Here is a 25,175-nt window from a genome sequence, read left to right as displayed (position 1 = left end):
GATCCTATTCAACCTAATAATGACCCCACTAGCAAAATCCTTAGCCACCCTAGGCCTCAACCCATTCATCTATGCAGGCGACGTTGCAATATACATTCCTTTCAAACACGACTTGACAGAAATCACCAACGAAATCACGCTCAGCTTAAATACTATGAACTCATGGGCAAATGCATTCCAATTAAAACTCAACACAGAAAAAAACACATTGCCTCATCGTCTCATCCCAAAACAACAAGAATAAATCCACAAACTTAAACACCCCAGATTACGCCCTCCCTATCTCAGACAGCCTGAAATTTCTCTGGGTCACAATCAACCATAACCTTACACTCGAGAGCCAAGTGAACTCTACAACCAAGAAAATGTTCCACTCTATTTGGAAACTGAAACGCGTGAAACAATTCTTCCCGAGGGAAACTTTTCGCAACCTGATACAATCAATGGTACTAAACCATGTTGACTACTGCAACGGAATCTGTATGGGATGCAAAGAGCAACTCTTAAGAAACTTCAGACAGCTCAAAACAGAGCAGCCAGACTTATATTTGGAAAAACGCGATTCGAAAGCGCCAAACCCCTTCGAGAAAACCTACACTGGCTTCCAATCAAAGAACGCATAGCTTTCAAAATCTGCACCCTGGTCCATAAAATTATCTATAGCAAAGCCCCGGGTTAAACCAGAAACGCAGCCAGATCAACACAAACATACTTAAATCTCCACTACACAAGCTGTAAAGGACTCAACTATAAATCAATTTATGCATCCAGCTTCTCCTACATAAATACACAATTGTGGAATGCATTACCAAAAGCTGTGAAAACAACGTACAACCATCTTAACTTCCGGAAATCACTAAAGACCCACCTGTTCGAAAAGGCATACCCTACCGACCAAACTTAAGTACCTAAACCCTGCAACACAACGTAACCAAGCTCGTAATGAACACTACATATCTCTTCTTCTCTACTATTTCCCAATGTCTCTGTAACTATGAACCTTATTAGACTACAACATCACTTTGTTATTTGGTTCTCTACCGGAGTTGGCGTACTCCTTCACGGTACTATGTAAGCCACATTGAGCCTGCAAATAGGTGGGAAAATGTGGGATACAAATGTAACAAATAAATAAACAAATAAATATGTTAGAAGGAATTAAGATAGATACATTCCACATGAAACAGCAGCGTGAAATCATTATGGATAGAAATCCCATGTGTAAACAGAAGGAATATTCTTGTAGGGCTGTACTACTGTCTGCTGGGACAGAACAGACAGACAGATGAAGAAATGTTTACAGAGATTAGGAAAGCTGGCAAATTGGGCAACCCTATAATAATGAGCGATTTCAATTACCCCGATATTGACTGGATAAATGTTACATCAGGGAGTGCCAGGGAGATAAATTTCTAGATGTAATAAACGACTGCTTCTTGGAGCAACTGGTCCAGGAACCGACAAGAGGGTGAGCCATTTTGGATCTGGTCCTTGGTGGCATGCAGGGCATAGTGTGAGAGGTGGTGGTGTTTGGACCCTTGGGAAACAGTGTTCATAACATGATAAAGTTTGAGCTACTATCTGGGATGAACCCGCAAAAGAAATCTATTGTAGCTGCATTTCATTTTCGAAATGAAAATGAAATGCAATAGTCCCTTCCCTATGTGTCCTTCTATCTGTCCTACCCTTATCCTTATTGGTTGTCTGTCTGTCTGTCCTGATTTAGATTGTAAGCTCTTTTGAACAGAGACTGTCTTTTCTTCATGTTCAACTGATGAAGCGCTGCGTATGACTGGTAGCGCTATAGAAACGATTTATAGTAGTAGTAGTAGAAAGGGCGACTATAATAAAATGAGGGAAATGGTTAAAAAGAAACTAAAAAGATCGACTGCTAAGGTTAGGACACTAAATCAGGCATGGATGTTATTAAAAAATACCATCTTGGAAGCCCAGTCTAGATGAAGTCCACATATTTGCAAAGGTGGAAAGAAGAGAAAACAACAGCCAGCGTGGTAAAAAGGCAAAGTACAAGAGGCTATTACAACCAAAAGATTGACCTTCAAAGAATGGAAAAACAATCCAAATGAAGAAAATAAGAAGCAACATAAGCACTGGCAAGTCAGATGCAAAGAATAAAAGAAATATGAAGAGAAAATGCCGCAGAAGCTAAACTCACAGTAACAACTTTTTCAGGTACATCAGAAGCAGAAAGCCTGCAAGGGAATCCATGGGACCATTAGATCACGAAGGAGCAAAAGGGGAACTCAGGAGGACAAGGTCATAGTGGAGAAACTGTATGAATTCTTTGCTTCTGTCTTTACGGGAGAAGATGCAAGAGATCTGTCTATACCGGAAATGGTTTTCAAGGGTGATATGGAGGAACGGAAAGAAATCTCGGTGAACCTGGAAGATGTACTGAGCCAAACTGACAAATTAAAAGGAGTAGTAAATCACCTGGACCGGATGGTATGCATCCAAGGGTACTCAAAGAACTCAAGCATGAATTCTTGATCAGCTGTTAGTAATATATTAACTGTCATTAAAATCGTCTGTAGTACCTGAAGATTAGAGGGTTGCCAATGTGCTGCTGATTTTTAAAAAGGGTTCCCAGGGTGATCCGGGATATTACAAGCCAGAAGCCTGACGTCAGTGCCTGGCAAAATAGTGGACACTAGACACATAGACAAACGTAGTTTAATGAGACAGAGTCAGCATGGGTTCAGCTGAGGGAAGTCTTGCCTCACCAATTTGCTTCATTTCTTTGAAGAAATGAATAAACAAGTGGATAAAGGTGAGCTGGTTAATGTAGTGTATCTAGATTTCCAGAAAGCTTTTGATAAAGTTCCTTATGAGATACTCCTGAGAAAATTAAAGAGTCATGGGATAGGAGGCAAGGTTCTGGTATGGAGTGGGAACTGGTTATTGGACAGAAAACAGAAGGTAGGGTTAAATGGTCATTTCTTTCAATGAAGGAGGGTGAACAGTGGAGTGCCGCAGGGATCTGTATTGGGACTGGTGCTATTTACATTAATAAATTATATGGAAATCAGGACGACGAGATGAGGTGATTAAATTTGAAAATGATACAAAACTATTCAAGATTGTTAAAATACGTGTGGATTGTGAAATATTGCAGAAAGACCTTAGGAAATGGAAGACTAGGTATCCAAACGGCAGGTGAAATTTAATGTGGACAAATGCAAGGTGATGCACATTGGAAAGAATAATCCGAATCATAGTTACCTGATGCTAGGGTCCACCTGGGGGTCAGCACTCAAGAAAAAGATCTAGGTGTCGTTGTAGATAATACACCAAAATCTTCTGCTCATGTGCAGAAGTGGCCATAAAAGCAAACAGGATGATAGGAATTATTAGGAAAGGGATGGTGAATAAGACCAAAAATATTATAATGCCTTTATATCGCTCCATGGTACGACCGCACCTTGAGTATTGCGTTCATTTCTGGTCACCGTATCTCAAAAAAGATATAGTGGAATTAGAAAAGGTTCAAAGAAGAGCAAACAAAATGATAAAGGGGATGGAACTCCTGTCATACGAGGAAAGACCAAAGAAGTTAGGGCTCTTCAGCTTGGAAAAGAGAAGCGCTACGTACGCCTTATAGCGCTATAGAAATGCTAAATAGTAGTAGTAGTAGTAGACGGATGAGGGGAGATATAGTTGAGGTCTACAAAATCCTGAGTGGTGTAGAACGAGTAGAAGTAAATCATTTTTTACTCATTCCAAAAGTACAAATACTAGGGGACACTTGAGGAAGTTACATGGAAATACTTTTAAAACAAATAGGAGGAAATATTGTTTCACTCGACAAATAGTTAAGCTTTGGAACTCTTTGCCAGAGGATGTAGTAACAGCAGTAGCGTATCTGGGTTTAAAAAAGGTTTGGCCAAATTCCTGGAGGAAAAGCCCCAGAGTCTGCTATTGAGACAGACATGGGGAAGCAACTGCTTGCCCCGGGATTGGTAGCATGGAATGTCGCTGCTAATTTGGTTTCTGCCAGGTACTTGTGACCTGGCTTGGCCACTGTTTAAGCTGCGCTAGCAACTCCCACTCAGCAAGTGAGAGGAAGCCCATTTAATTCTTATGGGCTTGCTCTTATTTGCTGCACCGGGAATCGCTAGCGTGGTTAGTAAAAGAGGCCCTTGGTTTCTTAACTCACAGCCTGAAGGTGAGGTTGATGTATGAAAATTCATTACAGGAAAATACTTTTCAGGATTTCATTATGTTTAGAGAAAGCATACATAAATTGGATCCCTAAAACCACTTTCTCAAAGTCTCTAAGAAAACAGATGTCTTCTCATAGAAAGTGTTTCGTCTTTGTTGATCTTAAATCTAATCTACTTGTCACAAAGTAAAAGAACAGGTATTAGCAGAGGTCAGAGCTTTGATAGTACTCTGCAAAACCTCTGAGCAGTTTGCCAAACTTAGCAATGTGTCTCTACTACAGTAGCTGAGTAGCTCAACTGAAGGATGTATTTTCAAAAGAGCCCAATGTAAGATAAATACTGCTCTAGCAATATATCTGGAGACTTGTATGCATGCTTAAAAGACATGCATCAGAGATTAAGTTCTTATATAAAGTGATTAAAACTATTGAAATCAGACATTTACAAATAGTTCAAACCACTGCCATTTAAATTAATCATCGGAAAAAATAAATTTGATCAGGATACCCCTCTTGAAAACTGCTCGCTGGCTTTCCCTTTACCCCACTGCATCTCTATAAGATCCTACTGTTAGTCTACAAGACCCATTTATCTGGAAAACTGTTCCTGTTTATTAATCCCTTATCTATTCTGAGGTCCCTTCGATCATCCTCTCAAAATTTGCTAGCGATACCATCTTTTCAGGAGATTATACATGAACATACTAGTAAAGTGATTTTTTTCAGTTCAAGGACCAGAAAACTGAAATAAATTGCCACAGTCTCTGTCATCAAACTTCACTTCAAACATTCAAATCAGAACTTCAGACTTTTCTTTTTTCAGATGTATACTCCTAACTTTCTATTTCTGTCCTTAGCAATTGAACACACTTGACCACACAGTGTTTTTAAAATACTCCCCTCACCCTTTTCCCCTTCCTCCTATCCTGTCTATATTGTAGTTCCATCCTTTTCCCCTTCTACTCATATGCTGTTATTGCTTATTTATGTTATACTATTTTCTCTCTCCTTTTTAATTTAACTATTTAGTCTGTAAGCCACCTAAACATACATTTGATGGACAGGATAGCAAATATTAAATAAACTTGAAACCTGATTAACATTCCTAGGACATACCCCAGTTCTTTAAAAATTCTTGGGATTTCCTCTTCAAACTTGGAAGCTGGTATTTCATAAGACGGATGAAGGAAACTATATATAAATGCGAAGATCTTTATAAAGTCCTTTGTAGAGGGGCTCTGGAGGGTCTTCACAGAGATGTTATGGGCGTAGCCATTTTCTACTAGAAACTAGGGAAAAGGAACAAGTATTAATAGCTTCCTCTGCCAAACTTTGTGCCAACTCATTACCCACTTCTCAACAGAAACTATTTAAAAGCACCTACATTTCTTGAACTCTAAAAATGCATCCTGCAGTACTGATTTTGATTCTGCTTCTGCTGCTATTGACTCAGGTGGCCAGCTCCCCACCCTCCTAGAGCACAGCCAAACAACTTCCCCTTCCATGGCACATGAGGAGTGAGGTGAAGGTACTGGGCAGCTACTTATAATCAAAGAAACTAACATACTACTACTACTTAGCATTTCTATAGCGCTGCCAGGACATACTAAAATATACTGAACTTAGTGTATGCTATGTTGCCACTGGAATTTCTATGCAAACAAATCAGATAAACAAAATTTAGAATTCATGCTATTCACAAAAATAACTACTTTTACTAGGTGTAGTTATGTTTTTTAAAAGGATTTTACAAAGCCATTAGCATAAGTAGGCTAATAATGTGCTCATAACCAATTAAAATGAATTATATTAAAATTTCATAAAAAGTAAATTACACACCAAAAATCTATTTGAGAAGGCGGTATGGTGCATTAAGAGGGACAGCACACACTATTTGTCCTTCATCATACAGACTGAGGCATATTTTCAAAGCACTTAGCCTTCCAAAGTTCCACAGAACCTATGGAACTTTGGAAGGTTAAGTGCTTTTGAAACATGAGCCCCAAATGGCCTTTGTGCAATTCTGTACACTTTCATACTTAAGCTTCAATGTCAGAGCTTGAAAATTATTTGTGTATCGCTAAACAAAATAATCCATATAACTTTTCCTTTCTTTGTAATATCATATTAAAAAATTGGGCTGGCTGGATACGTTCTGTAGTACATGAGACCTAGGTTCAACTCCCAGGCCTGCCTCCTGAGTTCAGCAAAGCCAGCTCCTCAGCAAGAGGGAAGTCCCAGACTCTATACCCACATTCCAAAAGATCCCTGGCAACTGTGGTTTGAGAAATCAGATGGGAGGATGCAAAGGCTCAATTGGGATAAAATGCTCACATAGCTGTAAAGAAAGCTTCCATAGCCCCAAACAGAGGCTGGTTTCCAATTGATCTGGAAGTTCAAAGAATGAAAAGGAATCTTCTATGTCAAAGATACAAAAACTATTCTGAGGGCTCTCTGTTTGCACGGAAATAAGTTACCCTTTTCATGTGGCTAATGCAAGTAGTTTACAAAATTGTCTCTTGCAGAAAATAAGGAAAAATTTTGGTCTTTCTGGTGTGACTTTCTTCCTCAAGTCCAACCAAACCAGCCCAGAACTGATGGGTTATCTCCCCCTAGCCAGCAGATGGAGACAGACTAATGAAATGTGAGCTCAGTGTGATTAACGACACCATGCAGTACCCTCAGTTCAGTATTCCTTAAACAAAGCAGGTAATAGATCCTGACCATTTCCCCGACATCTAATGCAGCAGGAGAAGGGATCCACATACCACCGGAAAAATCGTCCTCAAGGACAACTGGAAAACCTCACAGCTTCACTCCACATATCTGCTGAGATCCTGCCATAATACTCAGACCCATTTTATAATCAACAGGATTCCTAGACTGGTCTGATTGAACTCAGTGAAATAAAATTAGCAGGAAAGATCTTTTTTTTTTCTTTCCTTTTTGTACACCAGACCAGTCCTGAACTGACAAGATGTAGCAAAGTAATCCTTACAAATGGGCAGGAAGACGCAAGTCAGGCTGCTACTACAGCAGTCCCCAAATGCAGGCTTCCTTTCTCTGGATTGCACATCCAATCCATAATATTTAGAAAGGAATTGAGAGATGACAAGGTAGTCACCTTGAACATGTGGACTAAAGAAACTAACCACAATTCCACCCGTGATGCTGGTTACTTGCCCAGTCAAATGGACCCTTAAGTCCCACCAGAGAGGACTGCAACCCTGAAGAATAAGCCAAACCAATTGCCTCCTTCAACCAACATGCAATTGTTGCTCCCTTCACCCTTCCTGCCCTAAGGATATGAAGGACACAGAGCTATGGGAGCTTGTAGAATGTGGCAGCCATGTGTATTGGGCCTGGATGCTGCTTGTGTGACTTTGCAAGGGGAATGGGTACATTGCATGGGTTTGCACAAGGAAGGGGAATAGCGTTCAAGGCCTGTGATTGCATGGGTGCTTAAATATGCCAATACTACTACTAAACATTTCTAAAGCGCTGCCCGGTTACGCAGCGCTGTACAATTTAACAAAGAAGGACAGTCCATGCTCAAAGGAGCTTACAATCTAAAGGACAAAAGTGCAGTCAATCAAATTGGGGCAGTCTAGATTTCCTGAATGGAGGTATAATGGTTAGGTGCCAAAGGCAACATTGAAGAGGTGGGCTTTGAGCAGGATTTGAAGATGGGCAGGGAGGGGGCTTGGCGTATGGGCTCAAGGCGTATGGGTAAGCGAAGATACTTACCTGTAGCTGGTATTCTACAAGGACAGCAGGCTGATTGTTCTCACAATGGGTCATCGTCCATGGTGGCCCAGGAACCAGAAAGAAATTTTTGCCAGCAAAATAAAGGCTTTCAGGAAACGTTCTGTCGCGCCAGCAGGGCAAACCGCGCATGCGCGAACGACTTCCCAACCGCCCGCACGAGTGTCTCTCCTTAGTCTAATCAAAAAGGCATAACAACTCCAAAGGGGAGGAGGATGGGTTTGTGAGAACAATCAGCCTGCTGTCCTCAGAGAATACCAGCTACGGGTAAGTATCTTTGCTTTCTCCGAGGACAAGCAGGCTGCTTGTTCTCACAAATGGGGTATCCTAGCATCCAGGCTCATCCACAACAATGACCACTGGTCAAATTGGGCCTCGCAACGGTGAAGACATAACATAGATTGACCTGAAACCATAAACAACTAACTGAGAGTGCAGCCTGAAACAGAACAAAAATGTGTCTAGGGGGGTGGAGTTGGATTCTAAACCCCGAACAGATTCTGCAGCACCGCCTGCCCAAACCGACTGTCGCGTTGGGTATCCTGCTGAAGGCACTAATGAGATGCGAATGTGTGGGACTGATGACCACGTCGCGCCTTGCAAATCTCTTCAACAGAGGTCGACTTTGTGGGCCACTGATGCAGCCATGGCTCTAACATATGAGCCGTGACGTGACCCTGTAAAGTCAGCCCAACCTGGCATAAGTGAAAGAAATGCAATCTGCTAGCCAATTGGAGATTGTGTGTTTGCCAATGGCAATTCCCCTCCTATTGGGATTGAAAGAAACAAACAACCGGGTGGACTGTCTGAAGGGCTTCGTCCGCTCCACGTAAAAGGCCAATGCTCTCTTGCAGTCCAAGGTATATAAACTGCTTTCGCCAGGGCAGGTATGAGGACAGGGAAAAAATGTTGGCAAGACAATTGACTGGTTCAGATGGAACTCCGACCCCACCTTTGGCAGGAACTTAGGGTGCATGTGGAGGAGTACTCTGTTATGATGAAATTTGATATAAGGTGCATGAACTACCAAGGCCTGAAGCTCACTGACTCTACGAGCTGAGGTAACAGCCACCAAGAAAATGACCTTCTAGGTCAAGTACTTCAGATAGCAGGAATTCAGTGGCTCAAAGGGAGCTTTCATCAGCTGGGTGAGAACATGACACTGGAGGAGGTTTACCTGGGGGCTTAGACAAAGCAAGGCTCTCCAAGAAGCGAACAACTAAAGGCTGTCCAGAGATAGACTTACCCTCTACACGGCAATGAAAGGCACTAATTGCACTAAGGTGAACTGTTATGGAGTTGGTTTTGAGACCAGACTCTGACAAGTGCAGAAGGTATTCAAGCAGGGTCTGTGTAGGACAAGAAAGAGGATCTAGGGCCTTGCTGTCATACCAGACAGCAAACCACCTCCATTTGAAAGAGTAACACCTCTTGGTGGAATCTTTCCTGGAAGCAAGCAAGACTCGGGAGACACCCTCTGAAAGACCCAAGGAGGCAAATTCTAAGCCCTCAACATCCAGGCTCTGAGAGCCAGAGACTGGAGGGTGGGATGTAGAAGCGCCTCTTCGTTCTGAGTGATGAGGGTTGGAAAACACTGCAATCTGCACGGTTCTTTGGAGGACAACTGCAGAAAAAGAGGGAACCAGATCTGACGGGGCCAAAAGGGAGCAATCAGAATCATGGTTCTGCAATCTTGCTTGAGTTTCAGCAAAGTCTTCCCTACTAGAGGTATGGGAGGATACAGAAGGCCTGTTCCCCAATGTAGGAGAAAGGCATCTGATGCTAGTCTGTCGTGGCCTGGAGCCTGGAACAGAACTGAGGGACCTTGTGATTGATCTGAGTGGCAAAAAGATCCACCGAGGGGTGCCCCACGCACGGAAGATCTTGCGGACTACGCCCATGTTCAGTGACCACTCGTGACATTGCATTATCCTGCTCAGCCTGTCGGCCAGACTGTTGTTTTACACCTGCCAGATAAGTGGCTTGGAAAAACATGCCGTGACGGCGTGCTCAAAGCCATATCTGGACGGCTTCCTGACACAGAGGGTGAGATCCAGTGCCCCCCCTGCTTGTTGGTGTAGTACATGGCAACCTGATTGTCTGTCTGAATTAAGATTACTTAGTTGGACAGCCGATCTCTGAAAGGCCTTTAGCGTGTTCCAGATCGCTCTTAATTCCAGGAGGTTCATCTGCAGACCTTTTTCCCGAAAGGACCAAGCTCCTTGAGTGTGAAGTCCATCTACATGAGCCCCACCCCAGGAGGGATGCATCCGTCGTCAGCACTTTTTGTGGCTGAGGAATTTAGAATGGACATCCCAAGGTCAAATTGGGCCGAATCGTCCACCACTGCAAGGAATTCCGAAAATCGGTGGCCAGTTGGATCACATCCTCTAGACTGCCCGCAGCTTGATACCACTGGGAAGCTAAAGTCCATTGAGTTGATCTCATGTGCAGACGTGCCATGGGAGTCACGTGAACTGTGGAGGCCATGTAACCCAGAAGTCTCAACATCTGCAGAGCCGTGATCTGTTGAAATGCTCGAATCGTAGACACTAGGGACAGGAGATTGTCTGCCCTCACCTCGGGGAGAAAAGCTCAAGCTGTCTTTGTGTTCAGTGCTCCAATGAACTCCAATTTTTGAACTGGGGTGAGATGGAACTTGGTATAATTGATCACGAACCCCAGTAGTTCTAGCAGCTGAATAGTCATTCGCATGGACTGCAGAGCACCCACCTCTGATGTTTCTTCACCAGCCAATCGTCGAGATAAGGGAAGACAAGTACTCCCAATCTGCGTAGCGACGCGGCAACTACAACCAGGACACTTGGTAAATACTCCGGGTGCAGATGCCAGACAAAGGGCAGTACACAGTACTGAAAGTGCTGCGTTCCCAGCCGAAACCGAAGATACTTCCTGTGAGCTGGGAGTATTGCGATATGGATATAACTATCCTTTTAAGTTCAGAGAGCATAGCCAATCATTTTCCTGAATCAAGGGAAGAAGGGTGCCCAGGGAAGCCATCCTGAACTTTTCTCGGACTAGATAATTGTTCAGGCCCCTTAGATCTAGGATGGGACGCATCCCCCCCTATTTTCTTTGCACAAGGAAGTACCTGAAATAGAATCCCCAGGCTTCCCCTGGTGGAACGGGTTCGACCGCATTGGCCTTTAGAAGGGCGGAGAGTTCCTCTGCAAGTACCTGCCTGTGCTTGGAGCAGTAAGAATGAGCTCCCGGTGGGCAATTTGGAGGTTGGATATCAGATTGAGGGTGTATCCTAACCGGACTATCTGAAGAACCCACCGGTCGGAGGTTATGAGAGGCCACCTTTGGTGAAAAAACATCAACCTCCCTCCTACCGGCAAGTCGTCCGGCACAGACACTTTACTACTACTACTTAACATTTCTAAAGCGCTACTAGGGTTACGCAGCGCTGAACAGTTTAACAGAGGCTATACTAAACTGGAGCCAGTCAAAAGCCCGTCCCTTGCTTTTGCTGGGGAGCAGAATGGGCCTTAGATGTACGCTGTTGACGAGAACGAGCGCGCTGGGGCTGAGCCTGGGCAGGCCGCCGAGAAGCAGGAGTGTACCTACGCCTAGAGTAGGAATAGGGAGCACTTCTCTTCCCTCCAAAAAACCTCCTAGATGAGGAGGCTGTAGCAGAAGGCACCCGGTGGGAGAGAGAATCCATAGCATCATTATGCTTTTTAATCTGATTAACAAGATCCTCTACTTTTTCTTCAAAAAGATTGTCCCCCCAGTAAGGAACATCCTCCATCCGCTGCTGGACCGAATGATCCAGGTCATCACTATACCTTGAGCAGCGATCCTGGATGTAACGTCAAAAGTGTCAAAAGTCCCCCTGGCCAGGAACTTGCAACACGCCTTCTGCTACCTGACCACCTGGCGAAAAGGCTCGGCCAACTCCGCAGGGAGTGTGCATCAACCAAGCTGGACAGCTGACTTATAGTCCCACAAGTGTATGCTCGTGAACAGCTGGTATGATTGGATCTTGGACGCGAACATAGTGGCCCAATAGGCCTTTCTCCCAAAAAGAATCAAGAGTCCTAGCTTCTCTGCCTGGGGGCGCCGAAGCATAGCCCCTAGTACTCCTGGCTCTCTTGAGAGCGGAATCCACCACCATGGAATGGTGGGGTAATTGGTACCTCATCATTCCAGGTTCACCGTGGATCCGATATTGGGACTCTGCTTTCTTGGGAACCACAGGGCCAGACAGAAGGGCGGACCAGTTTCTCATAAGGACTTCCTACAGTACCTTAAGGAGAGGGACTGTCACAGCCTCTTTAGGTGGAGAAGAATCCAGGACTTCCAGCATGTCAGACCTGGGCTTATCCTCAACCTCCACAGGGAAAGGAATAGCTGAAGCCATTTCCTGGACAAAAGAGGAAAAAGAAAGACACTCTGGTGGAGATAATCCTCTTTCCAGCGGAGGAGAAGGGTCAGAGGGAATCCCAAAAGACTCATAGGAAAAGAAGTACCTGGGATCTTCCTCCGATTCCCACGAGCATTCCTGCTCAGTGTCAGACTCAACCTGAGTGAAAGTACTCAGACACTACACCTATCTCGACGCCGAGGAACGATGTCCTCCATGGCGATGTCGAGAAGTCGACAACCGATCCGACTGCAGCAAAGTTCCCTCCACCAAAGTCGAAGGGGAGTTGACCTGGGTGGCAGCCGACGCAGATGCCGCACGCGGCACCGGAGTCGGAGTCCTCACCACAGGTGAAGGGCCCGGCACCGCTACAGCAGATGACACAGAGAGCGTAAGCACCCCCAACATCGAAGCTGATTGTCGCAGTAAGCCTTCCAGAATTCTGGAAACAAGGCCCAGATACGCTTGTTGAGAGCCGCCATCGGAAAAGACTGTGGGGCCGGTAGAACAGGCGGTGTCAGAATCCGTGGAGGCTCAGGAGCAGGTACTGGGCTGCCAGAAGACCGACGCATCGGCACCCTCCTGTATCGAGGGGGAGCGGTCTTCTCGGCGCCGATGCTTCTTGGGTGCCGACTCTCTCGACGCCCCGGAGCTCCTGGTACTGTGCGTCGAAGGAGAACAATGACGGTGCTTCTTCACCTTCGCTCTGCGCCCGTCATCAAGACTCCTCAGTACTGATAAGGAAGACGTGGAATCCTCACGTCTCCTCGAGGATGGGTCTGACGAAGGTTGGTCCCGGGGTGCCTGCATAGCAGGAGGCCTCAAGAAAGGTGGAGACCCACTCGAAGTCTCACTGCTCCCAGCGCGAATTGGTCTCTCAGCAGCCATTACCTTGCTCCCCGACGTCGATGCTCCTGTCGATGTCGACGCCCTCGGTACCGATGTCGATGGACCGGACCCGGCTCCAAAAAGCTTTTCCCGCTGGCCTCTCGAGACACTTGGGTCCGCTTTTATTTCATACAAAGAGACAGACTACAAGCGGTTGGGCTATGGTCGGGCCCAAGGCATTGGATACACCAAACACGGGTATCGGTACCTGAGATGGTCCGGTTGCACCGAGTACAACGTTTGAAGCCGCTGGGTGTCTTCGATGACATGGAAGAAATCACAGCCTCGGCAAAATCAAATGATGTGATTGTGCCAAAAAGGAAGGGCACAAAAAGAGGAGAACCCGGCCGCATCGACGGCCGCATCGAAAAGTAAAGGAAACTTTAAAATGGACAATAAAGTAAAAGAAAACTACAGGAAACTAAATTTTTTTTAAATCCTGAAATAAAAGAAAAAGAAAGCGAACAAGAATCGCGTAGAAGTCTTAGTCCTGGGCCTGACAGAGCGGAGCGAAAAAACACAGCCGCACCTAACCGCGAAGAAAAAAAGGCTAAGGAGACACGCTCGTGCGGAGGGCGGGAAGTCGTTCGAGCATACGCAGTCCGCCCTACTTGCGCGACAGAACGTTCACGAAAGTCTTTATTTTTGCTGGCAAAATTCTTTCCGGTTCCTGGGTCACCATGGACGACGACCCATTTGTGAGAACAAGCAGCCTGCTTGTCCTCGGAAAAACTTAAAATTAATAGAACCATACAAATGGAAAAGAAATCTGGAATACAAAAGCACTAAAACACTGCTGTTCCACGATTTTTCTGCTGGTGTGGAAGAACAGTGAAAGGCAATTGTACTCAGCTGGTCAATAAGGGAATACAATTTGTTCTACAAATACCCTGCTAGGTTATGGCTGACAAATGAGAACCAACATCTCACATTCACCTCACAGGAAGAACTCAAAGTATCTGTGGAATGGCTCCCTTGCTAGGAGAAAAAGGAGGCTGTGAAATGCAGCAAGGAGGTAGGCTTTGGTCATGAGAGTGAAGATGGTGCTCTCACTCAGCATATACTGTAGTCTAAGTTAGCAACACCTTCATGCTGTTCACACCTGTCATTCTTGATTTTGATATTTTTTTGGCTTGTGTGCTAGCCCATGCTGGTTCGCAGACATACAGTTGCTGTTATTTTAATACAAAGATTGTGCCAGCGATTAGGTACCTGTTGGGACCCTGAAATTTAGTACTTGAGTGGACGATACGACTTACTGAACAGCCAACAACAACTGAGGGCCCTCGACAGATACGAATTATGTACCCCAAGGTTGATCACTTAGTTATACAGAGATACTTTGGACCAGCACTACATGTTGTTTTTGGATCCATGGATTCTGATCCTGCAATAAGTGATTTCCCTGCATGGCCCTATACAGGCAGGACAGTGTGACCGACGAACAGCAGTATATGCAGCACCTCATGAGAATTGCAGACATTATGCTGAGGTAGCCCACTAGGTGAGCCTTGATGACGTTTTCGTGCTAAGGGGTTGCAGAGTGACGGGAGCAGGACCTGGTGAGAAGGTAGGTGCTGCAGTACTGGCCACAGCATGGAGGATACTGTGCATAACTTCACCATGGAGCTTTATTTCTGATAGCTGTAGGAGAGACTACTAAGCACGAGCAATGGGTGAACTTTGTTGTGGACACCTGAACAAAGTGTGAAAATCTACATCTGAAGTCACATTCTTTGCAAAAGCCTTCAAATACAGAAGACCTATTGTTTGGGTTAAGTCAAGCCAGATACCACTAACACCTTTAGATTCCTCTCTAGCAGTTTTCAAGAAACTAGTGTTGAAGGATATTGATGAATTAGAAAGGAACAAGCTTTATGGTATGTCTAATTGTTCTAAAGCTAAAAGAGAAGTGTTACACCAAACACTGACAGGATGTTGTCATTAAAGAATAGTGCAATAGCGATACAAGACAATGTTACATAACAGAAGTAATTTGGCAATTGTCTAATGTGGTAGAGTACAAAGAATTAAAGGAAGATCCTAATCAGCTGTAACAAGGATTTTGGAATAACAAAAATAGTTTTTGCAGTTAGTTACTTTACTTCTCAGGAATTTCATTTTTAAAAAGTGCAGTGTCCCAACTCCAAATGTACTACTACTAATCATTTTTATAGCAGTACTAGATGTACGCAGCGCTGTACACATCATATGCAGGTACTTGCTATGTCCCTAGAAGGCTCACAATCTAAGTTTTGTTTTTTCTTTTTGTACTTGGGGCAATGGAGGTTAAGTGACTTGTCCAAGGTCTTAAGGAGCTGCAGTGGGAATCGAACCCAGGTTGCCAGGATTAAATCCTGCTGCACTAACCATTAGGCCACTCCTCCACTCATATGCTTCCAAAGATCCTTAAGTGTTTGAACTTCCCACCAGGCAGATCTACATTCAGTAAATGGCGCCTAAATTTAGGCACCAAAAAAAAAAAAAAAGGGAACTCTGAGCACTATTTTATAAAACGGTGCTGCAAGTTGGACGGCATTTATAAAATAGCGCTTAGCGCTGGGATCTGCACCTAATTTAGGCACAAGGATTTACAGCAGGTTTCAGCTCGTGTAAATCCTCACGCCCACAACTGGGTACAGATCTCCCATATTCTATAACACTGCACGCATCTTTAGTGAACGCCCTACTTGCCTACCAGCCCTTGTCCCTATGGCCACATCCTTTTCAGTTGCATGCTGAAAACCTTATGCATCTTTATAGAACAGTGGCCTAACAAAATGCCACTAACTGTTAGCACCCAATTATTGGCGCTACTTGGCTCATTACTCAATTAAATTACAAACATGCCCAACTTGTGTGCCATTTATAGAATTTAGGAGATAGCATTTAGCACAGGTTCCCTTGTAGGAACCTCTGTCTATATCTGAGAATTATTTTTGCATGCCCTGGTTAAAACATCTTGTTCATATATTTGAGCCTCAATAGGTTTCATTAACAAATTAGAGAGAGGTGAGTTTGGAAAATAGAACAGAAGGGCTATTGGTGACACTTAATGTAAAGTTTTTGTATACAACGATACATAAAGATACATACCTGTAGCAGGTATTCTCTGAGGACAGCAGGCTGAATATTATCACTGATGGGTCATCATCCGCGACGGCCCAGGAGACTGGAACTTGTAAAAAGCAAAGAAACTGTCCAGACGCGCTGTCGCACGACAAGACACAACCACACATGCGCGAGGAGCTTCCTGTCCGCGACATGAGCGTGCCCTCCTCAGTTAAATAAAAAGCAAAATATAAAACAGGAACAACTCCAAAGAGGAGGAGGGAGGTTGTGATAATATTCAGCCTGCTGTCCACGGAGAATACCTGCTACAGGTATGTATCTCTATTTTCTCCGAGGACAATCAGGCTGAATATTATCACTGATGGGGTATCCCTAGCCCCAGGCTCACTCAAAACAAAGAACATTGGTCAATTTGGCCTTGCAACAGCGAGGACATAACAAAGATTGACCTAAAAAGAAACACAACTAATTGAGAGTGCAGCCTGGAACAGAACATAAATGGGCGTAGGAGGGTGGAGTTGGATTCTAAACCCCAAACAGCAAACCAACTGTCGCATCGGATATCCTGCTGAAGGCAGTAGTGAGATGTGAATGTGTGGGACTGATGACCTGTTGCAGCCTTGCAAATCTCTTCAAATGGAGGCTAAGTGAACCACTGACGCAGCCATGGCTCGAACATTATGAACTGTGACTCTATCATCCCAGCTTGGGCATAAGTGAAGGAAATTCAATCTGCTAGCCAATTAGAGATGGTACGTTTTCCGATGGCAACTCCCCTCCTGTTGGGATTAAAAGAAACAAACAATTGGGCGGACTGTGTATAGGGCTTTATCCGCTCCGCGTAAAAGGCCAATGCTCTCTTGCAGTCCAAGGTGTGCAACTTGTCCTCACCAGGGCGAGTATGTGGACAGGGAAAAAATGTTGACAAGACAATTGACTGGTTCAGATGGAACTCCGACATCACCTTCGGGAAGAACTTAGGGTGAGTGCGGAGGACTACTCTGTTATGATGAAACTTGATATAAGGTGAATGCACTACCAGGGCTTGGAGCTCACTACGAGCTGAAGTAACAGCCACCAAGAAAATGACCTTCCAGGTCAAGTACTTCAGATGGCAGGAATTCAGTGCCTCAAAAGGAGCTTTCATCAGCTGGGTGAGAATGACGTTCAGATTCCATGACACTGGTGACAAAAGCAAACCTCTCATGAAACGAACAACTAAAGGCTGTCCAGAGATAGGCTGACCCTCTACATGTTGATGATAAGCACTAATTGCACTAAGATGAACCCTTACGGAGTTGGTCTTGAGACCAGACTTTGATAAGTGTAGAAGGTATTGAAGCAGGGTGTAGGACAAGAAAAAGGATCTAGGGCCTTGCTGTCACACCAGACTGCAAATCTCCTCCATTTACAAAGAGTAACACTTTTTCGTGGAATCTTTCCTGGAAGCAAGCAAGACTCGGAAGACACCCTCTGAAAGGCCTAAGAGGCAACCTTCTAAGTTCTCAACATCCAGGCCATGAGAGCCAAAGACTGAAGGTTGGGATGTAGAAGCGACCCCCTCGTTCTGATTGATGAGGGTTGGAAAACACTCCAATCTCCACGGTTCTTCGGAGGACAACTCCAGAAGAAGAGGGAACCAGATCTGACGGGGCCAAAAATGTGCAATCAGAATCATGGTTCCACGGTCTTGCTTGAGTTTCAGCAGAGTTTTCCCTACTAGAGGTATGGGAGGATACGCATACAGAAGGCCTGGTCCCCAATGTAGGAGAAAGGCATCTGACGCTAGTCTGTCATGGGCCTGAAATCTGGAACAGAACTGAGGGACCTTGTGATTGATCTGAGTGGCAAAAAGAACCAGCGAGGGGGTGCACCACGCTCGGAAGATCTTGCGGACAATGTCCATGTTCAGTGACCATTCGTGAGGTTGCATTATCCTGCTCAGTCTGTCGGCCTGCCAGATACGTGGCCCGGAGAAACATGCCGTGGTGGTGAGCCCAAAGCCACATCCGGACAGCTTCCTGACACAGAGGGTGAGATCCGGTGCCCCCCTGCTTGTTGGTGTAATACATAGCAACCTGATTGTCTGTCTGAATTAGAATGATTTGATTGGACAGCCGATCTCTGAAAGCCTTGAGAGCGTTCCAGATTGCTCGTAATTCCAGAAAGTTGATCTGAAGACCCTTCTCCTGAAAGGACCAAGTTCCTTGAGTGGGAAGTCCACCTACATGAGCTCCCCACCCCAGGAGGGATGCATCCGTCGTCAGCACTTTTTGAGGCAGAGGAATTTGAAATGGATGTCCCAAGGTCAGATTGGATCGAATGGTCAACCACCAAAGGGATCTGCAAAACTTGGTGGAGAGATGGATCACATCCTCTAAATCCCCTGTGGCCTGGCACCACTGGGAAGCTAGGATCCATTAAGCTGATCTCATATGTAGGCGTGCCACGGGAGTCACATGAACTGTGGAAGCCAAGTACCCTAAAAGTCTCAACATCTGCCGAGCTGTGACCTGTTGAGATGCTCGAGCTAAGGACAATAGGGTGAGGAGATTGTCTGTCCTTGCCTGGGGAAGATAAGCTCGAGACGTCTGTGTGTCCAACAGAGCTCCAATGAACTCCAATTTCTGAAGCGGGACAAGGCAGGACTTGGGATAATTGATTACAAACCCTAGTAGCTCCAGCAGTCGAATAATCATCCGCATGGACTGTAGAGCTCCTGCCTCTGAGGTGCTCTTCACCAGCCAATCGTCGACAGAAGGGAACACATGCACTCCCAGTCTGAGTAGCAATGCTGCGACAACTGCTAAGCACTTTGTGAATACCCTGGGCGCAGATGCGAGACCAAAGGGCAGTACACAGTACTGAAAGTGCTGAGTTCCCAACCGAAATCAAAGATACTTCCTGTGCGCTGGAAGTATCGAAATGTGAGTATAGGCATCCTTTAAGTCCAGAGAGCATAGCCAATCGTATTCCTGATTCATGGGAAGAAGGGTGCCCAGGGACACCATCCTGAACTTTTCTCAGGCAAGGAATTTGTTCAGGGCCGTTAGGTCTAGGTTTTCTTTTGCACAAGGAAGTACCTGGAATAGAATCCCAGCCCTTCTTCCCCTGGTGGGACGGGTTCAATCGCATTGGCCTTTAGAAGGGCGGAGAGTTCCTCTGCAAGTACCTGCTTGTGCTGGGAGCTGAAGGACTGCGCTCCCGGTGGGCAATTTGGAGGCTTGGATACCAGACTGAGAGTGTATCCTAACCGGACTATTTGAAGAACCCACCTGTCGGAGGTTATAAAAGGCCACCTTTGGTGAAAAAATATCAACCTCCCCCCGACGGACAAGCCGTCTGGCACGGACACTTGTACCGAGGCTATGCTGCACTGGAGCCAGTCAAAAGCCCGTTCCCTGTTTTTACTGGGGAGCCCTAGGGGTCTTAGGTGCAACGGCGTTGACGAAAACGCACATGCTGGGGCTGAGCCTGAACCGGCTGACAAGAAGCAGGAGTGTACCTACACCTGTTACAGGAATAGGGAGCACTGCTCTTCCCTCAAAAAAACCTCCTAGAAGAGGAGGCAGTAGCAGAAGACATCCGGTGGGGGAGAGAATCCATGGCATCATGATGCTTTTTATCTGATCGACCATGTCCTCTACTTTTTCTCCAAAAAGATTATCCACCCAGCAAGGGGCATCCGCCATTTGCTGCTGGGTCTTCTGATCCAGGTCAGACACACGCAGCCATGAGAGTCTGCGCATCACTATACCTTGAGCAGCTACTCAGGATGCCACATCAGAAGTGTCGTAAGACCCCCTGTCTAGGAATTTGCGACACGCCTTCTGCTGCCTGACCACCTGGTGAAAAGGTTCAGCAAGCTCCGCAGGAAGTGCTTCAACTAAACTGGACAGTTGCCTCACCAAGTTCCGCAAGTGGATGCTCGTGTAGAGCTGGTACGTCTAGATCTTGGCAGCGAGCATAGCGGCCCTGATACGTTCGCCTCCCAAAAGAATCCAATGTCCTAGACTCTCTGCCTGGGGGCACCGAGGCATAGTCTCTAGTACTCTTGGCTCTTCTGAGAGCAGAGTCCACCACCATGGAATCCTGAGGAAGTTGGGCCTTCACCATTACAGGCTCATGGACTCTGTACTGGGACTCGGATTTTTGGGGACAACTGGATTAGAAAGAGGGCACGAACAATTTCGAATAAGGACTTCCCTCAGTGTATTATGCAAGGGGGCCGTAGCAACCTCTGCAGGCGGAGAAGGATAATCCAGGACCTCGAGCATCTCGGCCCTGGGCTCATCCACAACCTCCATAGGGAATGGAATGTCCTTAGACATTTCCTGCACAAAGACGAGAAAGAGAGACTCTCAGGTGGAGAGATTCTACTCCCAATTGGCGGAGTAGGATCAAAGGGAACCCCTCAAGACTCTTCCTCTGAAAAGTATCTGGGGTCTCCCTCCTCTTCCCACGAGTGCTCCTCATCGGTGTCGGACAAGAGCTCCCTAAGAGCAGCCCGAACCCAAGCCTGTCTCGATATCGAGGATAGAATACCTCAAGGGGGTTGTCGAGAAGTCAACCCCTGCCTGGACTCCGGTGAAGCTTCCTCCACCGACGTCGAGGGGGAATCGACCCGGGTGGCAGCCCACGCCGATACCACAAGCGGTACCGAGGACAGGGACCTCCTCACAGGCGATGGACCAGATGCCGCCTCCGCAGTCGGTAAGGGAGGCGCAAGCCCCCGACACCGAGGCAGACTGGCCAAGCAACCCTTCCAGAAGGTCTGGAAGAAGGGCCCGGATGTTCTCGTCGAGAGCTTCCATCGGAAAAAAATGGGGGGCCAGTGCAGGAGTTGGTTGCAGAAGCTGAAGGGGCTCGAGAGCCGGTACCAGGCTGCCAGATGACCGACACATCGGCACCTCCTGAATGGAGGGTAAGCAGTCCTCCCGGAGACGACACTTCTCGGGTGCCAACTCCCTCGGCTCCCCGGAGCTCTCGGTACTGTGCATGGAAGGAGATCGATGACGGTGCTTCTTCGCCTTCGTTCTACGCCTGTCATCGAGACTCCTTGGTACCAAAGAGGAGGACGTGGAATCCTCATGCCTCCTCGGGGCCGGGTCCGACGAGGTTCGGTCCCGGGGGGCCTGCATAGCAGTAGGCCTCGAGATAGGTGGAGACCCACTCAATACCTCGCTGCTCCCAGCTCGATGCGGTCTTTCGGCAGCCATTACCTGGTCTCTTGGTGTCGCTGCTTCCCTCAACGTCGAAGCCGCCAACCTCGGTACCGATGTCAATGCCGACGTCGAAGGACCAGACCGATCTGGAAAAAGTTTCTCACGCTGATTCTCTCGAGCCACTTGGGTCCGTTTTTTCATCAACTTACACAGCTTACAGGCAGCTGGGAGATGGTCGGGCCCAAGACACTGAAGACACCACGCGTGGGGGTCAGTGCCCGAAATGGTCCAGTTGCAGCGAGTACAACGTTTGAAGCCGCTGTGAGTCTTCGATGACATGGGCGGGAAAATAGCAGCCGCAAAATTAAAAGGCTCGATGGTGCCAAACAAAAAGGCACAAAAAAAGGGGAAAAAGACCCAGCCGAGCAGCCTGAAGGCGGCCGCGACGAAAAAAGAAAGGAAACCTTAAAAATGAAGAAAACTAAGAAATAAAAGGAAAAAAACTAAACTAGCTAACTTTTTAAAAATATATATATATGAAAGAACTTAAGGCAAATAGCCGCTGAAAAAGGGGGTGATAAACGCACAAACGGTTCTCCTGAGCCGAAAACAAGGATCATGGTAAAAAATAACTCTCCAGTCTGCGGATTGAAAAGAACAGAGGAGGGCACCCTCACGTCGCGGGCGGGAAAGCTCCTCATGCATGTACGACGCGTCTGGAAAGTTCCTTGCTTTTTACAAGTTCCGGTCTCCTGGGCCGTCGCGGACGACGACCCATCAGTGATAATATTCAGCCTGCTTGTCCTCGGAGAATTAGGCGCAACATACAACTCGAAGTTAGGAAGAGAGCCAGCGGCTCTTCAGAGTCCCCAGAGATTTTTTGGTAGAGTTAGCAAATATTGCTATGACTTGAAACATTTCTTTATGTTTGAAGATTGGATCTACCAGCAAATCTCAGGAGTCAAGAGGGGAGCCACAGTGGCCCAGTCTATAAAACTTCTTGTGAACCGAGATGGTGAAAACATCAATTTTTTAACCATTTATAAAGATGTGGGTCTGCTTCATTGATGTTTTTATTATAGAGTGGCACTCAAACAGTTTTGATGAAGTATATGGAAAGTTTGGAGTCAATGTCATCGAAACACTGGACTCACTGTCACCTATCATCAAGAGAGTCCAATTTTGGATGTGCTTGTGCAACAGAAAAGAACAGAATTTGAAACCACAGTTTTTAGAAAAAGTACAGACAGAAACACTTTTTTGCATTATACTAGTGACATCCGATACCCTTTAAAAAGAGCATTCCTTTTTCTCAATTTCTCAAAAACAGGGTGGGGGGGGGTGTTCATGTAAAGATGAATATAAATTACAGTCTCAGATGTTGAAGGACAAATTATATGAGAGAGGATACCCAAAAATCAATAATGAAGAAAGCATTCAAACCAGCCTCTATAATGATATAGATTTATTATGTCAAATATCTAGAAGAACTCAATATCAGGAGGATTTTATAGTCTGCGTTCTTAAGTATGGAATTGCTATGTCTCAAACAGTCAAGACTATTAAACGACAATGAAAAATTCATATAGCTTACCGAAGAGAGGAATTTGAAAGAATATTTTGAGTCCAGCACTACTACATTCCCCACAGCAAACCACAGTCAATATTGAAAGAACATTATAGCTGTGTGAAATGCGAGACATTTAAGATCACTTAACAACTTCAAATTTTCATAACCCTATTGATGGGAAGGAATATAAGCTTAAGTTTACACCATTTGTGATACTGAGTATGTGGTGTATTATAAGATGCTCATGTGGAAAGTTTATATTGGTCAAACATCAAGGCAATTTAAAATTTTAATTAATGTACATTGGAGTTGTCTTAACAAAAACAATTTTAGGCTCTTATTCAGCAACTGTGTCAATTTGGGGCACCATTTTGAAAATTTACAGTATTTTGTAAATCGATCACATTCCGTCACCAATTGGAAGGACAACAGAAGAAGATATTGCAGAAGTGCAAGCAGGGTTGGATTTTTAAATTAGGAATGGTAGAACCAAGGGTTTAAATAGTATAATAGACTCACATTTTTTCCGATTATGTTTTTTTGGTAGCACTAAGTTTTAGCTAATCAGCATGGAGCTTTCTGTGACTGGTTAGCAATGTGTGAGTGTTTTTAGGCCACTTTGGTTTTTAATACGAGTCAAAGAAAGGAGTCAGCATGTCAATGATGTATGTATGGTTGTTAGTCTGTTTTTTTTCGAAACATTTTTGGGAGTCACATCTAACTAAATTTTGGGTTTACTCTGTGGTCTAGCTAAATCTCTAAGGCAGTGGTGAATTAAATAAAAACTGCAAAACTCTGCCCATCATTGGAACAAGACCTGAGACAGTTAAGTGTTTTGATCCTTTCTAAAATATACATGTGAAAAGTACATTGGAAGATGATCATGTGACAAAGTGTTATTAACATAGAATATATGTACAAAGGGTTTTTTGCCAATGATTGTGACTTTTTCCCCCATTGAGTTCTGAGCCTTTGTTTCTTTCCTGAATCAATTGACTATATGAAAATAAGGTGACTCACGTACTAATTGGAGTAAATTATTGTTTATTGTGGGAGAGCTGATGGGCCATAACGTAGAGTTGTTTAATATCTATGTATCCAATATTACTGTCATAAAATGTTTCTCTTGCTTGGAGGCATTTAGCTCCCTGAAGGGGTTATGCACTGGTAGTTGGAGATGATTTCAACATCACAAGTGACCCAACCATAGACTGTAGGCAGTCAAAGAAGAGAGCTGGCAAACTGGAAGACAAGTGGGTAAACTTTCTGTTGACAGCATTGTCTTTGCATGGAGGGTGTTACAACCCAGGAACCATGACTACACATTTTATTCCAACCCTCATAAGATATTTGCAAGATTAGATTACATTTTACTTACAAAATTATCCGTTCACATTATAACAGGTGAGAAAGGGAGGGGGTAGGAGAAGGGATCAGTTTCTGATCATTCTATGGTTTAGGTGAAACTGGTATCAGGAGAAACAACTCAGCACTGTTTAGAGAATGGACTCCACCTCTATCTAGATGCCAAATTTAGATCATATTGGTGGAAGGCATAGCAAGATTATGAACCTGACAATAATAATGGAGAGGTGAGACCACATATATACTGAACAGCAGCAAAAACAGTGCACAAAGGTAAAATCATATCTTATATGGCAGGAATTCAGAAAAAAGGAGGGATAAAAATTGCTAGAATTATCTAAAGAATTGCAAAACTACTGCGAATTGCACATCACACATTTGAGGGAGTATGATAGGGCAAAATAAATAGGCGCATTAACGAACTCTTTGATAAAAAGATATGCCCATAGTATACAGATGTATAAATATAAACTGCACTGTTGGAGCAGCAAGAATGGAAGGATGCTGGCTAATTTAGTGAAAGAGAGAAGGGTGCACCAGTATATCATGCATATCGAAGGGGTGGGGGGGGGATGACAGAGAGACTACTAAACAAGAAATTCTAAAGGAAGGTAAAATTATGTATCATACCTGATAATTTTCTTTCCATTAATCATAGCTGATCAATCCATAGACTGGTGGGTTGTGTCCATCTACCAGCAGGTGGAGATAGAGAGCAAACTTTGCCTCCCTATATGTGGTCATGTGCTGCCGGAAACTCCTCAGTATGTCGATATC

At 45.1% G+C, this 25,175-nt stretch overlaps 1 protein-coding gene across 1 annotated transcript in view; it reads right to left on the bottom strand.

Moving 5' to 3' along the window:
* NDC80 (NDC80 kinetochore complex component) overlaps positions 1-25,175 on the bottom strand; it is a 296,861-nt gene that overhangs the window by 186,952 nt on the left and 84,734 nt on the right. Inside the window, 1 exon segment of the mRNA XM_030203978.1 lies at positions 5,300-5,472. Coding sequence (XP_030059838.1) covers positions 5,300-5,472 — 173 coding nt within the window.

Source organism: Microcaecilia unicolor, chromosome 5 (genome assembly GCF_901765095.1).
Source record: "Microcaecilia unicolor chromosome 5, aMicUni1.1, whole genome shotgun sequence".
NCBI lineage: Eukaryota > Metazoa > Chordata > Amphibia > Gymnophiona > Siphonopidae > Microcaecilia > Microcaecilia unicolor.
This window is presented reverse-complemented; position numbering and strand designations above follow the sequence as displayed.